This window comes from Ctenopharyngodon idella, chromosome 3 (genome assembly GCF_019924925.1).
Source record: "Ctenopharyngodon idella isolate HZGC_01 chromosome 3, HZGC01, whole genome shotgun sequence".
In the NCBI taxonomy this organism is placed as follows: domain Eukaryota; kingdom Metazoa; phylum Chordata; class Actinopteri; order Cypriniformes; family Xenocyprididae; genus Ctenopharyngodon; species Ctenopharyngodon idella.
In genome coordinates this window covers 23,811,699-23,827,885 of record NC_067222.1, presented here as the reverse complement: position 1 = coordinate 23,827,885, position 16,187 = coordinate 23,811,699, and the positions used below count along the sequence as shown (strand labels likewise).

The following is a 16,187-nucleotide window of genomic DNA, read 5'->3' as shown; positions in this document are numbered from 1 at the left end:
AGAAATTTTTCTTTTTTGTTTATCGTTTTAGGCATATAATCTGTGACCAGTGATTTGTTTTGCTCTATCCTCTGCGCCTTCGCGTTCGTCATTACGTCGTGCATCAGGTCAAAGGATACTCTTCTGCCACAAATCGACTTGCGCATTCTGCGTACGGTCGTCCACTGGAAGCTAGCTATTTGAATTTATAAAGTTTTAAATATGGATATTTTTCTTACAAAAACACATCACTTCACCTCAGAAGACCTTTATTAACCCACTGGAGTCGTATGGATTACTTTTTTTATGGATGGATGCATTATTTTTGACTTAAAAACACGGTCCCCCATTTACAACCATTATAAACCTTGGAGGATTAAGGATATTTTTAAATATATCTCTGATTGTGTTTGTCTGAAAGAAGATAATTTTCATTTTTGGGTGAACTATCCCTTTAAAGAATATGGGTTTGCTGAAGCAAAAAAGGATTTTTGATGGAACATTTACCCCCGGTTTCACAGACAAGCCTTAAGCCTAGTCCCTGACTAAAATGCACTGAGATATCTTAAAAAATGTCAGTGCCATTGTTTTGTTTCTAAGGCATATTTATAAAAGCTACTTAAATGTCCTAACTGAACTAAGGCCTGTCTGTGAAACCAGGCCCCCAGATGACACAACAATCGTATGGTCATTCAGCGAACTTACAGAATAAAAAACATTATTTTTGTGGATTTGGTCATTCACGTATTCCATAACGAAACGTCCTCAGCAGCATTTAGCACACAGGAACATTAATATCTTCAACGGAAACTTTAAATAACACATTATCTTCAGAAATATGAATCAGAAACTTAATTAGTCAGAGCATGTGCAAGTCTGGGCAAGGCATAACCATCCCCTGGCCATGATGGACTTAAGACTAGCATGGATTTCTTTCGCTCAAAATACTGACTGGTGCTTCTGATTGCTTTTAGAGGAGAAAGCTGCCCATAACTGCAGGTCTAGGATCAGTTATCTCTGTAATAATGTTGGCGAAACATATTTGGCAAACGATCCAGTACGTATCTGTCTAGCGCTCTGGAGAACATCATAGGTTTCTATTTACAATGTGTTTTGCAGCGTTGAGCAATGTAGCTAATCACAAACATATCTGTTGATTTCTTGAATGCAATGGCCAATCAGAGATGTTCAAGATAGCACTGAACAAAAGTGGAAAGATGAGTGACAGATTTTTATTGATTATAAAGGTAGCACTCTTTGCCATGCCAAATCCCGCATACAGTATGCTTGCTTTTCTGTTCAGATTAACAGTGGTTTGTGAACGTAGATGCTTTAATAACAAATTATTTATTGGGAGCGTCACTGGGATGTGTCATGTAACATGTAATCTGAAACCATTTCAAGGAAATCTCTTTAAATGTGTTTTTAACAGGGAAGCGCATCTCCTTACTGAGTAGATATGCCATGTGTTTTTCTTTTTAATCATCTCCTGCTTCGCAAAGCCATTACATGCAATATCCACTAGATGTCGACTTCTCTCAGAAAGTGCTGATGTTGTTACTGCGCCGTTTACCCTTAAGTATTCTGGGATAAATATTTGAGATTTATGTGCTTTGAAATATTTATAGAAACAAGTCTGAGTTAAGATAACATAAGAATCATTTATTACAATTCAAAACTGCAGAGCATTGCCACCACCGCATAAAATAGACAATTATATAAACATACAGAAACTGAAAAAACACAAGACATGAAGAGACATCAATAAGATAAATATGACAAAATATTTGAATTTAGCTGGCAACACTTGAAATGCTTGCTGTCATATTATATAACTGTCAAAGGCGCAAGTACAATGAGTCAGCCGAGGCATGTGCAGCCTCAATAAAGCGCATTTCACATGCAGATGCAGCTTCTGCCCTCTCCCCCCTTCGTCTCTCTCTTTTATTCACTCATATCTTTTGTTGTAAGTTGATAAGCTTAGGAAGAAGGTAATATGTCTAAATCAGAGATTTGACTGTGGCTAACAAATGACCAGATGAATTTATGTATAATGAATAACTGCCAAGTTTTGAGTTTTGTGTATCACTTTGATCTGTTTGTGCCTTTGGGGCTGGAAAGCTGCTGTGCCTTTAGGCTCGAATATCTGGCTCAGGGAATGTTACAGACACTCAAACATGCTGATTAAGATTGTACTGAAGGGTGGAAGACAAGAGTGAATAATAAATTGGCAAGTAAAAGTAGGAAAGTAAGAGAGTGCTGGAGGGTTCGTCAATTCATGGATTTTTAAGATTCGATCTTACACTTCACAAATATCAAATTCAGATTAAACACCTTCAACCATTAAACACAATCAATCCACATTGTCATTATGTTTTATTTCAGATCATTGGGAACTTTGGAGGATGTTGGTAGGACAATTGTGATGTCTCTTGGAGGAAAGTACAGTTGAGACAGAGAGTGTCTTGTTGATTGGACTTTGGCGCCCACTAGCTGGGAGACAGGGCAGGACTTGGCTCTGTGCTGATGTTGACCAAATACTCACTGGATTTCAGACTGGCCAGAGACTTACAGCTGGGTAGAGAAGCCAAAGAACCACATAGACCGAGCATAGAGGGAGTGTTGTCTTTAGCTGAAGAGAAGAGAAGAGAAGAGAAGAGAAGAGAAGAGAAGAGAAGAGAAGAGAAGAGAAACAACAAACATCAGTACTCAGACATGATTGTATTATGTGTTAAAGGGTTAGTTCACCCAAAAATGAAATTTCTGTCATTAATTACTCACCCTCATGTCGTTCCACACCTGTAAGACTTTCGTTCATCTTCAGACACAAATTAAGATATTTTTGATAAAATCTGATGGCTCAGTGAGGCCTCCATCTCCAGCAAGATAATTAACACTTTTTAGATGCCCAGAAAGCTACTAAAGACATATTTAAAACAGTTCATGTGACTACAGTGGTTCAACCTTAATGTTATAAAGTGATGAGAATACTTTTTTGTGTGCCAAAAAAACAAAATAACAACTTTATTCAACAATATCTAGTGATGGGCGATTCAAAACACTGCTTCATGAAGCTTCGAAGCTTTACAAATCTTTTGTTTCGAATCAGTGGTTCAGAGGCCCAAAATCACATGATTTCAGGAAACGAGGCTTTGTTACATAAGTGTTTCGAAACGTTTCGAAATTTCAATGGTCGAGTCAACCACTGATTCGAAACAAAAGATTCGTAAAGCTTCGAAGCTTCATGAAGCAGTGTTTTGAAATTGCCCGTCAATAGATATTGTTGAATAAAGTTGTTATTTTGTTTTTTTGGTGCACAAAAAGTATTCTCAACGCTTCATAACATTAAGATTGAACCACTGTAGTCACATGAACTGTTTTAAATATGTTTTTAGTAGCTTTATGGGCATTTGAAAGTGTTAATGATCTTGCTGTCAATGGAGGCCTCACTGAGCCATCGGATTTCATCAAAAATATCTTAATTTGTGTTCTGAAGATGAACGAAGGTCTTACGGGTGTAGAACGACATGAGGGTGAGTAATAAATGACAGAATTTACATTTTTGGGTGAACTAACCCTTTAATCTGTGTGGTTTTTACCTGCTGACCAGGCGCTGTCTCCATTCTGATTGCCGTCTTCCTTCTGAGAGTCAGAGTTCAAACTCACATCAGCCGAGAGGTCCAAACTGTGAAAACTTCTCCTAAACCCAAACACATAAATGCATGACTAGACTGACTAGACTGAGTGGTGCTTTCCTGACTTCCAGGATATTGCTATGCAGTTGCTAAACAGTGGTGAGGGTCTTCAAATTTTGACTCGATGCTTACCGACGGAACAGCTTTACGTTTCCTTGGTTGTTGGCGGCTTGTGCAGTTGTCCATTGGTTAATGAGTGGTATAGATAGGCCTTTTACTAAATGAGAGGACTCACAAGGAATGATTCCAGTGCTGCAAAACATAACAGAATAAAGCTAATAAAGCTAAAAAAAAACTTCTTGAAAATGCAGATTTTTTTTTTTTGTTGTGTGTGTGTGTGTGTGTGTGTGTGTGTGCGCATACAGTTGTGCTTGTAGCTCCAGTATAATGGCCTCCAGTTCTTTCTTCTCTTGTTGACTCTGGACCTGTAGTTCCTCTAGCTTAGCATCTAGCCTCTTGTTCTCAGTTTCTACATTTTTCAGCTGGGACTCCCTCAAGCGCACCAGTTCCTCTAAATAACCCTAAAATTACACGGATTTATGGATTAGGATATGAATGCACTATTTCTGTTAACACAAATGAAACCTTATTGTAAAGTGTTACCATTTTGCTACAGCTACAAACTTAAGTTGAACTAGGTCAACCAAATCATCCAGTGCCTTGAAGTCAAAAGCTTCCAGTACCTTTTGGGCATAGACAATCTTGAATTTTTGCTCCATCTTTCGGCACTTGTTGCTCCAGGTCTCCTCGTCCGTGACCAGAGGAATGTAAGGATGCTCAGCTACACTCTCATCACTGGCACTGCTGTCCACACTGCGGCGGTCCTCTTCATCACTCAAGTAGTCATAGCTGCAGGGTCACAACAATAGCAGTAATGATATTTTAGAGATTCAGGCTTTGTGTTTGGTCAGCAAATGAAATTTATTAAAACCTCATACCTCTGGGTAAACTTAAGGTAAGGTGTGTAGTCAATCACTGCAGGTGTCTTTCCATCCAAAACCTCTCCTTTCAGGCAGAAACTAATGGTAGCAAAAAAAGACAGAGTCAGTATCGTATCACTATTCTATTTAGTGCTGCTGGTAGCAAATAAATTTTACATTTCAGTGAAAACTCATTCATCTTTAAGTAAATGTCATTTGTGAGTTGTCATAAATATAGTGTTTTTACCTAAAGTCAATGGCACTGAGCCCAATTAGCATACCCGTCAGAACAGGTAGCCTCCTCCCTTAGCATAATGGCACCATCATCATAAAATCTTCTGCAGTACAAATATACATTTACAAATGCATTAAATTACTTCGAAATGATAAAGACAGCTGTAAAACACAATGTATAGACAGTGCAGAGTTGTGACCTGGTAGTCCGAGTGTCTCTTAACGCAGTGGCTACATATTCAGACAAACGCTTCTCCATCAAAGCTACACGAATCCAGGCTCGCCCCTGTATGGCAACGAGAAAATAAACAGTTTATTTTGCAAGTGAAGCTGGATGACCTAGGCAACGTTGACATCACAGTTTTTGGGATTGACAACTGCATTTACTTATAGGTGTGAGTCTCGAAATGTCCAGTTCAAACAGCAACTTACAGTAGCGTCTCGAATACTGTATGAATGTGCAACGGGAGTCAAGCTCGTATTCGTATTCTCTTACCAGCAACCGACAGTGACCAAAGTAATATCAAAGATGGCGACGTCCATAAAACTGAAAAGTCTTATCACTTTTAACACAACAAAAGTCCAATCGAGTCACGAGTTCATCTGTCAAACCTACTTTAACCGACAGCTACTTTTATATCTAGGTAGAGAGCAGAGCATTTGAGTCGGGTGTTGAACACAAAACGTACGGGAGCAGCTCCGTAGGAGAACAGTGACTCGATCTAAAACCTTCAGATGACACACAGTTCGTATCTCCATCGCTGCAAGTTACCGAAAGCTAAATCACACATGAAAACCCGCAATACATGGTAGCTGCTCTCTCTGACACTGTCTGACGCAACAGACAACTCGTAGTCCAGTCCGGTTTCATTCACACAGCGTGGGTTTTCCGAAAATGCGGTTGTGCGTCCTGAAAATTTACAAGTGTGAGTTCGGTTATAGAATACGGTAGTCACTCCCATAAATAACTGAACTGTGTGAACGTAACCATATTAAGGACACAAATGCAGGACTGACAACCGTATTCTGCTGCTGTGTGAACGCGGCCCTAATTAAGATGCTTACTTGCGACACTAGTAAATCAGCATCCCATTATAAGGACCAGCATCCAAAACAACATATGATGTGCAGGGTAAAGATAGAGTGCCTGAAGCTGAAAGGTTGAAAGTGTCTTGCCTTTGCACGTGATGTGCTAATGTTCTCGATGCTCTCAATGCTACTGATACAGTTGTTGTGGACTTTACTGCAGGCCAGACGGATATAGTCCCAGAAACTCCTCTGGCCATCTGAACTGAACCAACCACCTGGACCTAATAAAAATAAATAAATAAATCATAATAATCACCAAAGATCATTCACGAGTACCAACACATTGGGCATTGACAGAAAAAGTTTTGTAAACATATACCTTTGAAACGGTGACTGAGGATGTGCTCCAAAATTGCCGCAAAATTGATGAACTCCTCCGATGAGTCGTCAATAGGCTCAGCAGTGTACTTTTCCAACAACGTCTTCACAGAAAACCTGAGAGAGAAAGAAAGATTAACATTAGAGAGAAATGCAGTAAAACGGAGTTGCGCTAGTTATGCTACATAACATAACTCCAAATTCATCAAAAACTCAAAACCACAGTGATGAAACACCATGCTTCGCTAACAGTATGATCAGCATCTCACAGACACAAAAACTAGCATTGGTGCAGGCCCCACTCAATGCTGCCATTCTGACTGATGTAAAGACGGGCGTTTTCGGGAGCGGTGCCACAGCGGACTGCTGAGGTCAATCCCAATTGTCCTGTGTGCTAGACAATGCCCTTTTGAAGCCATGTTCACGTTATCACTCCTGCCATCACAATCAGAGTCCTTGTGCCCCGGCCAACAGCGTTATGCTACTTGTCGGCGTGGCGACTTTTGTCCTTTCGCCTGGGTTCCATTCAAACCTCTTTTTTTTTTTAAAGGAACACTGTAGTGAGCGAATCTCCCTCGTATCCTAACACAATCTCACTTTCTCCACCCACCCACTAGCTGAATTGGTGGTGTGATCTATTTAGGGCTGTCCCGATACTGTGTACAGTTTTCTCTCAGCACAGTCAAACCTGCAAGGCGCTGGAATGCTAAGACTTTAGCCCACTCAACGGGGAGAGGAAACAAAGAGAGAACTGAGAGTTCGAAGACCTGACGACCTACATGCCTTCATGGGGAACACCAGTTTTACGGAAGGGAAGACTGCCCTGTCTGTGGGCGGCTCTTCAATAGCCCGGGGCAAGACTTCCATCACCATGGGCAAGTCCTCTATCACCCGTGGGGTCACCACTACCTCTATGGGAGACTCTACCATAACCAGAGGCAAGACCACCATATCCCTGGGCACAGCCAGCTTCAGCCGAGGCAAAACTACAACCTCCTTCCGCAAGGCCCTCATGCCCAAGCGCCGGACCAAGTAGATGGAAAGGAGATCCGCAAACGCTGAAACAAAAAGCAAGATTTCAACAGCAAGAAAGAGCATTGAGAAGGACGAGACAACAGATATACAGCAAGAGGACGACTCAAAAGCCTCAAAACGAAAGGCTTTTCTTTTATTGAGAAAGACCTGCTTTACAAAAGGGAAAATCAAACTGATGAAAAGCAAGAAGGCCGTGTCATGGGGGAAGACAGTTCTTTCGAGGAGCAAGACCAAAATGAGGAAGGGAGAGACTGCGTTTGTGGTGGGTACAACTACAATCACTCATGGAGAGACTACTAGTTCTTTGAGCAAGGCCACTTTAAGTCAAGGGGAGAAGTCTGTCACTGTAGTTAAGACTTTCCTCAAAAGAGGGAAGGAAAAGCAATGGAATCTCTACTGGGATTTTCATCTGTGACTTAAAGACCCAAATTGCAAACAGAATATGTACAGTATATGTATATGTTACCACAAAGACTGACTTTGAAGTAGAGCGTTCAAGCAGGTTGGATGTCTTGTAAGATGCAAGTGTTGGCCAGCTTGCTCTAGAATTGCACACAAATGCATTCTGGAGGCAAAATGAAGTGCAAGTGTACCTTAATTAGCTTGGAACTGAGCATGACGTCTTTGTCCCTGAAAGAGAATACAGATGATTTTAAGAAAGATTTGTCTGAGAGAACATTTTCAGAGATCAGGCGCCAATCTGGTTTTCACGAGGAGAACATGCATGCATGTGTGAGGGTGTGCACTTCCACAACTGGAATGGCTTTTATTGTTGTTCACATGCAGAAGGGTCCAAGTTGGATAATGATTGAGAATCCAGATCTGAGATTCTGTTTTGCAAGTGAAATTGTATCAGTTAATTGGTACTAACCAAGTCATAGTAAAAAGTTTTAACTTCAACCATAGCCTTACAAGTAAAATGTGCATTGTTAATTCTTTAACTTCTTAATCTTACATTAATGTAGCATAAATCAACCAGTTAAATAATGATTTAAATCAGAATTGTCAATAAATAGACCTTTAAAATGGTAAAAAAAAAAACATTGTTTTAATGTGTCTGTCTTTAAAATATTTCAGAGGGTTTATTTTAATTTACCTTAAGCTAAGCACACACTGTTGCTATACAATGTGATCACAATCATATCTAAAGCCACAGAACACTGTGCTGTTTCTTTTGTCAGACTGTACAATTGTATTCAAGACTTTGGTACTACTCGTCCCGTTGACAGCAAGTAGTACATTTTTTACACCTCCAGAACTTCGTTGGTAGCTAAGATTTAAAACAAGAGGCCAAAAACAAATACACTGTGAACCTGGCTTTACCTTTTAACTTGCACAATTAGCAAGCATCTCAAAAATCGGCTATATATGAAACAATGCTTCGGTAATAACTGATTTGACTACACATTTTGGGGGTCTGAAATAACAAACACATTAAAGTAGACCACACCCTTGAGTCTCAGCAATCTGTCGTGGGCTCAGTCAACACAACACCTTTTTCAGAAGCCGTGTACAGTATAAGACATCGGATAGCGGTTCTAGGGAGGCACAATGCCACGGAACTGAGTGATGTCACCACTGATTGTGTCGCTCAACAATGTGTTCTTCAGTGCCTCGCTTTAGCGACGGTACAATGTGGTCTACTGTCCGCTCTGCCCCCGTATAGAACTAAGGCCTCCTACGGCAGCCTCTGTCCATTCACGGCACACAGGGGAGGTATGTGGCCTTGCGAAGCCCACGTTATGCTGCTCAACAAGTGCTTTATGCTGCTGCATGGGGGTTGCTCGCACCACGCTTAGCATTCTTGTCCCATCCCGACACTAGCTGTTTGGACTGTCACACCCAGCCAGGCACTGTCTGTGTGCGTTGGGATGCGTTGCTGCCAGGGCACGCGATGAGCCATCGTAACCTCATCCTGTAGAACCAGGAGAGCACAAGATTCCCAAGGGAGAGTAGAGAAAATTTAACCTTGAACGTGCTCTAGGTCAGGCTGGCTGCTGGAGGGGACCTCCTGGAGCTTCTCCACCACCACCTTCGGTTCCACCATGGGTAACACCAGTATCACAGAGGGCAAGACAGCCCTCAACCTGGGGAGCACATCAATCAAGAGAGACAAGACCAAGATCATGATGGGAAACTCTTCTATCTCCCGCGGGAAGAGCACAACATCCCTGGGCTCCTCCACCATCACCAGTGGCAAGACAAAGATCTCCATGGGTGGCGCCTCTTTCAGCCGAGGCACCAAGACTACGTCCTTCCGAAAAGCTTTTATGCCCAAGAGGAAGACTCTTTAACGGCAAGTAAGGCCAAATCTTTGGGGAGGGTGCAGGGTGCTGGGAGTTGTATGGGGGGGACAGTTTCACCAAGCTGGGAACAAAGAAAACATAAGCAAATATCACCAACAGCTGAGGAAACATCATCATCACAGCGTACCTTCTGTGGAGATAATTTATTGCATCTTGCTCATTTTTTTGCCATTCAAAAAAAAAAAAAAAAAAAAATTCCCTTTTGGACCAAGTCTCTTTTTTGTTTTCATTTCTCTGGAATACATCCCAGATACAGGTTAGTAACTAATGAATCCAGCTCCAAAGGATGATGGTATTTATAGCAGTAATAGAGTTACTTATTCGAGTAATTTCTTAAATGGCGATATTTAACACCTCTCATTATGTTATATTGATATTCCAAGGTTCTACAAGGATTGCTGATCTTGCCAGCTTGGATTTCACTTTATTCACCTGTAGTTGTTTGATCGTGGCTGTTTCATTGCTTCATCATTTGACCAGAGCAAAATTTGTCCCTCTGCAATGACAACACAGTTATGCCTTAAACATTATAAACATTCTTGAGTCTCGGTTTTCTCCTTGGCTCTTTGGCTGACCCAGGACATATATTCCACAAGGACAGGGCAATCCCACACTCCAAGAACAATGCCAATCATTGCAGGAGGACAACTCCCAACACCAGCCAACCAAATAATTTGATTGCACACTATGCCTGGTCACATATGAAGATGTGCAAGTCTCTGAAGGTCGTCAGGGTTAGGGCTGAAATGCTAATGGAGGAATGTGGCAGCAAGACTGTCTTGGTACGATTTGACACTGAAAAACAAACGTGCAGCCACTTAACAAATGGCTTTTGTGTTCTTGGTCTTGCCCACTTTGGTAAAAGGCCAAAAACCTTCTATGAAATATTACTTCATAGCACTCACACTTAAGATTTAGTTAGTTTTTTCAAGGCACATTTGACTACACACTATCTGAATTACCTCTAATTCTCTCAGGGTTCTGGACTGTTCTCAGCTTTTGATTATAAGTCTAGATTGTTATGCTTTGGTCCCTCTCTCCTATACCCTTTCTATCAATCATCCCTATTTCCATGTTCTGGCCCTCCTCTCCCAAGCTTGACCAGCCATTCTTTTGCTACATCTCCCTCCCACTCTCCATTTTGAACTTTTTAATATACCCTCCCCTCCTGCTTCTTGTAGGCAGTACCAGCATTGTCTGCTAATTCTGGATTTGCTTCCCCCACATTCCACCTAATAGTTCCATGACAAACTCAAAAATTATCAAACTCAAATGAAATTTAATTGTGGCACATCTTACAGATAGCAAAACAAATTGCTAACTAGAACTGGAAGATAGGATAGTGGGAGGATATAAATGGGTTAGGCATGTGTTGACTGAGAAGCTAAGTAAGTGATAATGATTGTGTATTTGTGCATTCAGCCCGACTACTCTGATTTAGAGGTTAAAGTTGATCATAGAAGAACTTGTCAGAAGTCGCTGAGCTGGTGCCAAGACATGTTTGGTAACAAATGTGATTTTGAAATGTTCCTAAGAAATCAGATGGTCAGAGAACGACATTTCAAGGATGAAGATTGAACTGAAAATAAGCCATTTGAAACCCAATTAATTCCATCTCATTTAAAAACGTCTCTGCATAACACTGATCTCCAAAACCTTAAAGGGAAATTTAAAAAAACTCATTGTAAGTAGAATATTAACACTATCAACAACCTCCTAAGCATTATCAAGAGAACTGATAAGTTCTAAGTGCCATTAAACATCATCAACAGTGACTTCTTGTATATCATTTCAGATGAAAAGTCATACACAAAACTAAAGCTGTTGATTGTACTGATGCAAAGACTGACGCTGAATTCAAATGCTCATCCTTGCAGAGTTCTTGAATCATCGGAGTCCACACCTTTACATTACTAGCTTCAGCTGTCTGGAAAACCTTTTCAAGAAGAAAAGCAAAACGGGCCATTCCATTTTATTGGAAAGTCAAGACTTGGAGACGTCAACAAGAGCCATTCTTTAACCGCTGGAACTCTTACCTTTTGACTTTGACCTGGGAGGCAGTCACCATGCCCTTTTTTACACTTCATAAACCCTCACAATGATGATGTTACTGCCATACACTGTTACAAATCCTATGGTCTGAAGTACTGAGCTTTTGCCTTGTATATGACAACATTTGCAAGGTACTTCTATCCTAAACAACTACAGTGTATTCAATGTATTTCATTAGTAAAAACCAACCAACAAACATGTAAACGTATTCACCCTTATAGTGATACCTTTATTTAGCCCCTCTAAAACTGACATTTGTTTAGTCTGAGTGTAAAAACTGAAAACGTAGAAAACTGAAATTGTGTAAACTGTGTGACTGTCTATAGTTATGTCAGTGATCCAGACTGTATATGTGTAACCACTGTAAGAGGCAGCAGAAATGCAACATCGCTAATGCTTTTGATCTTAGCGCAGAAGGAACTCCGCTTTGAGATAAGAGAGTGGGTTTTGGGAAGTGAAACTAATCATGTGTCTGTTGGTCAAAACTCTTCTCCACAACGTCAAAATCTCTCAGTTTCAGCAAAGATGCTTCAGATAAATATATTGGTTAGATTTCCAGCTTAGCTCATCTACCATGAAGACTAGGGCCAAAATCGAACATTTCCCTGACCACTGAGAACTGCAACCTGGTATAAAGCTAAAAACGAAGCAACAACTTAAATAAATGAGCATCGCATTGTGGACTGAGAGACATGACAATGGGGGTGAGGGTTTGATGATTGATTGAGAGTGAAGGAAATGAAATGTCTCCTGATCTCAATGTACCAGAGAAATACAACACTCATGACAGAGACACGGGAGGTTTTAGCTACTCTCAGCTACGCGTCCCTAAAAGCACCAAGTAATCTGAGCTAATCACGATCCAATTTAATTAAGCACTGTTTGAGATTTCTTTGCTAGCAGCCATTAATTAAGATTCAAAAATCTTTTTTTTTCTTCTTGTCTTCGTCCTGTGTATCTTGTTGTTCAATGTTATGAACAACACTGGCGTGGCCTAACAAGGGATGTGGGTAGCAGAGAAAGGCCTCCGCCCTTTTCAACAAAAGCTTCTTTGTGTTTATAATAATCTGTGAGGTCTGAAGTCCATTTTTGTAATTCTTTCTTGTTTATTTTTCCACCATGCATTAGCATAGCATGTGTTTCATGTGTTTAACAGTTCCTACATTATGATGGTAGAACCTTGGAAAGTTTGGTTCTAACCACAGTGCTGTATGCTTAATAAATATGTGCTGACATTAATGAAGGTCTTTTTTCTTGTAGATCAATTTTAGGATTAGGATTAGAACCCATATTCCTATTGTCAGCAGGCAAAGAGATGGGGATGATGATGTCACAACAGCTTGCCACATCACAATCATCTCTTTGACTGCATTTCCATTACGACAACACAATGGTGCTGCTGTCCCAACAGGAGTGACAGTGTTCTGTGTCCATTCAGCAACTGTACATGGCCTATGCCTGGGGCGCCCCAAAAAATGAATTATTCAACATCCACTTAACGTCCAAGCGCCCGGTTAAGTGCAGTTCTGGTGCAGTCCCACACAGCCCTGCCGAACAGAATGCAGTGATTGAATTCTATGTGCCTCATAAGCTTCGGCCATGACTCAACAACACACGTTGCACAGTGTCCTGGGACAAAATGTGCACATAGTATTACAAGCATACAACATAGGGCTGAGACTCGCTAATCTATGGATGCAATGACTGTGCCATAATTTAAGTCAAGATCCTTATGACGTGAATCTCCTGTTAAGAGCTAAAAACAGAATAACTCTCGATATCTGATTTGATAAAGCATCTGTAAATGACTACTAATAACTGAGGTTCAGACAACAATGTTCGTTTAGTAAGCTGACTTATTCCTTATTCACTGAAATGATGCAACCGAAAACAAAGCTGACATTAAATTCATTCTAGTGAGATTTGGTGATCAGTGAAATTTATGTATACACTATTTGAAAGGTGTAAAGTTGCATTTGACCTATTCAGTATCTGTATACAGTAAATGTAAGGAGAATCAATTTAATATCTGTTTGGCTAACACCATGATAGCCTAAGTTACATTAGCAGAAATTGGCATCAGATAAAGGGATAAAGTTATTCTATTTTGATTATAGACTAACATTCTATGCACCAACTGTTCATAAAAAGATCAGGAACATGCATTAAGAAATTAAATAAGATAAATTTTGATTTCATGTTGACTTTGAGAGTATAATTTATTGCTAATTATTTATTTTTGCAGCCCTTATTTGAGAAAGCCCATCAACAATACAGCCAAATTCATCTCTTTTACCGAACTCATAATTTACTGAAAGGCTTTGTGAGGGTGAAGGTCATAGTGTGGTTTTAGCATGAAAATGGTCGGATGGATGTAATGACGTCATGGATGCTGGTATGAAATAAGGGACCGACGTCCTTAAGGGCCTCGTCTTCAATATTAAGCGTTTACGCATTAATCTAAAACAGAAAAGATGCAATATCCTATTAAGTATGTCCTAGTTAATGAAATATATAATAATAAAAATAAAAAATAAAATTCTAAATACTAGATAACGAGAGATTATATAAACGAAAACACGATTGGTGTCGTGAAAAGCGTTTCATTGTGTCATGCAGTAAACTAGCTACCTGCAGACGGTGATGAGATTCTTGCGCTCCACACCGGCATTTCTAGAAGACGATTTTTTCGACGTTAGACCCATAGCCATTGCGGTCTGGAGACAGCCTGACTTCATGAATCTGCGGAGGCTGCATCGAGCCTCTAGTTTCCCGGTGCGGCTCAAACCCCTCCCTCCTTCCGCCGAGCTGCTGCTGCTGCTGTATGGAGGTATGCCCACTCCAGCTGAGGAGAGCGGGGTACAAAAATAAAACATCTAAAAGCTTGCGCTTCTAAACATGTATGTTTTCCCTAAAAGGCGGGAAAATATATTGGAAATACTGAAAATATATGAATGTTAGCTAACAGAGAAATCTGTGATAAATTATTGTGGCTGGCTCACATGAAAAGAGGGTCAGGGGGTCAATTAGGAATTCATCTGAACGTATTATATATAGCCTGTATACAGTCAAACCAAAAATTATTCAGACACTAGATATAATTTTTTTTATATTTTATTACTAGTGGGTGCAGGACACTGTAGTTCATTTATGTAAGCAAGGATAGCAAAATAAAGTAAACTGTGACATTATTCCCAAAAATTCTTCATACAGTGGACTACCAGTAAAATTGATAAAAATATGGGACCAAATATTGTTCATACACTTAGACCTGATCACGTTTTGCTTAAGTGTTATCTGACATAATTAAGATTCATATTTTATTACCATTTTTTTAAACTATAGTGAATAAACTGTAATAATGAATGAAATGTTCAAGGTGTCTGAATAAATTTTGGTTTGACTGTAGGCTATGTAATTTTCAATTTCATATAATTTTCAAACTTTTAATTATTGAAATAATAATTACTGATGAGTTAAGCAGTGCTGTACAAAATTACATGGTCATTAGATGATTCAGCTACTAAGATCAATCAGCTGCTTTTACACTAGATTAAAAAGCAAGTGTAAAATGGCCACCAGGGGGCGCCATTCACCGTATTTTTCAGACCTTCTCCAGCAGACGCTCCTATACCTGTAGCTCCCCTCATGACATGAGAAGAGTTTCTGAACCACAGTGATTTAAAATAACATAAATGTAAATTCAGTTAGTATAATAGCCTCCATTAAGATGTAAAAGTCTCTTTGGAATTTTACTTACTGGAAAATATGGAATTGGTCATTCTGTGGGCTGATGTATGAACACAGATTATACTGAATGTAGGGATGATAGGGTTATATAATATTTAAATTATGGTTAAATTCATTATTATTAATACATACATATAATTGTTTCTATGATTTTTCTTTTTAAAGTCTCTTTTACAAAATTACTAACAAAACATAAAAAGTAAATTTAGGGTACGCTTACACGACAATGATATGCTTAAAACGGAGCATATCATTTCCTTTGAGTTTTCCGTGTACAGACGACACCATTCATACGAATCCGTGAAAACGACTAAAAACGCTGTATTCTGCTGGCAGGCCATTAGATGGCGATGAAACACTATAGACTGAACATGTAATACGCATGTGCATGGCGTCATCGTTTTCACAGATTCGCGTTTTGTTGTTTACTCTGAGGCCGTTTTCAAAAACTTGCACTTTGAAACCCGTTTTCAAAAGTTTGGATTTTCAGGCACCCAAAATGCTGTTGACGTTTAAATGAACGGCCAAACCGCGTAAAAAGTTTTCTGTTTTTAGTTGAAACGGGTGTCATGTAGGGCTGCACGATTTATCGCGATTAAACCGCACGCGATTTGGCAAAGGCTGCGATTATTTTATGCGCAGCTTGTCGGGGCTGCGTCCCACTCCAGTTTTAGACACGCACTCGCTAACTTCCCTAAGCACTTCCCCTCGGGGGAATCCCTGCTACCATTTTGAAGTGCGTTCCACTTCGAGAAGTGGACGAGGGAAGTTTATATGGACAGACCCTCGCTCCCTCGATTTTGACAGAG

The 16,187-nt window shown here is 40.0% G+C and overlaps 1 protein-coding gene and 1 long non-coding RNA gene across 2 annotated transcripts; one reads left to right on the top strand and one right to left on the bottom strand.

Annotated features, from left to right (window-relative positions):
• Positions 1-1,620: 1,620 nt before the first annotated feature.
• Positions 1,621-14,459, bottom strand: rundc3aa (RUN domain containing 3Aa). The gene is given in 12 exon segments (XM_051886722.1): positions 1,621-2,611; positions 3,579-3,679; positions 3,807-3,926; positions 4,038-4,195; positions 4,358-4,523; positions 4,613-4,693; positions 4,842-4,885; positions 4,887-4,932; positions 5,029-5,114; positions 6,005-6,138; positions 6,237-6,352; positions 14,260-14,459. Coding segments are annotated over 12 exon segments (1,302 nt in total). The 5' UTR covers positions 14,367-14,459; the 3' UTR covers positions 1,621-2,468.
• Positions 9,577-12,867, top strand: LOC127508623 (uncharacterized). The gene is made up of 2 exons (XR_007928848.1): positions 9,577-9,832; positions 11,454-12,867. It is a non-coding gene; the product is annotated as an uncharacterized LOC127508623 (long non-coding RNA).
• Positions 14,460-16,187: the final 1,728 nt, after the last annotated feature.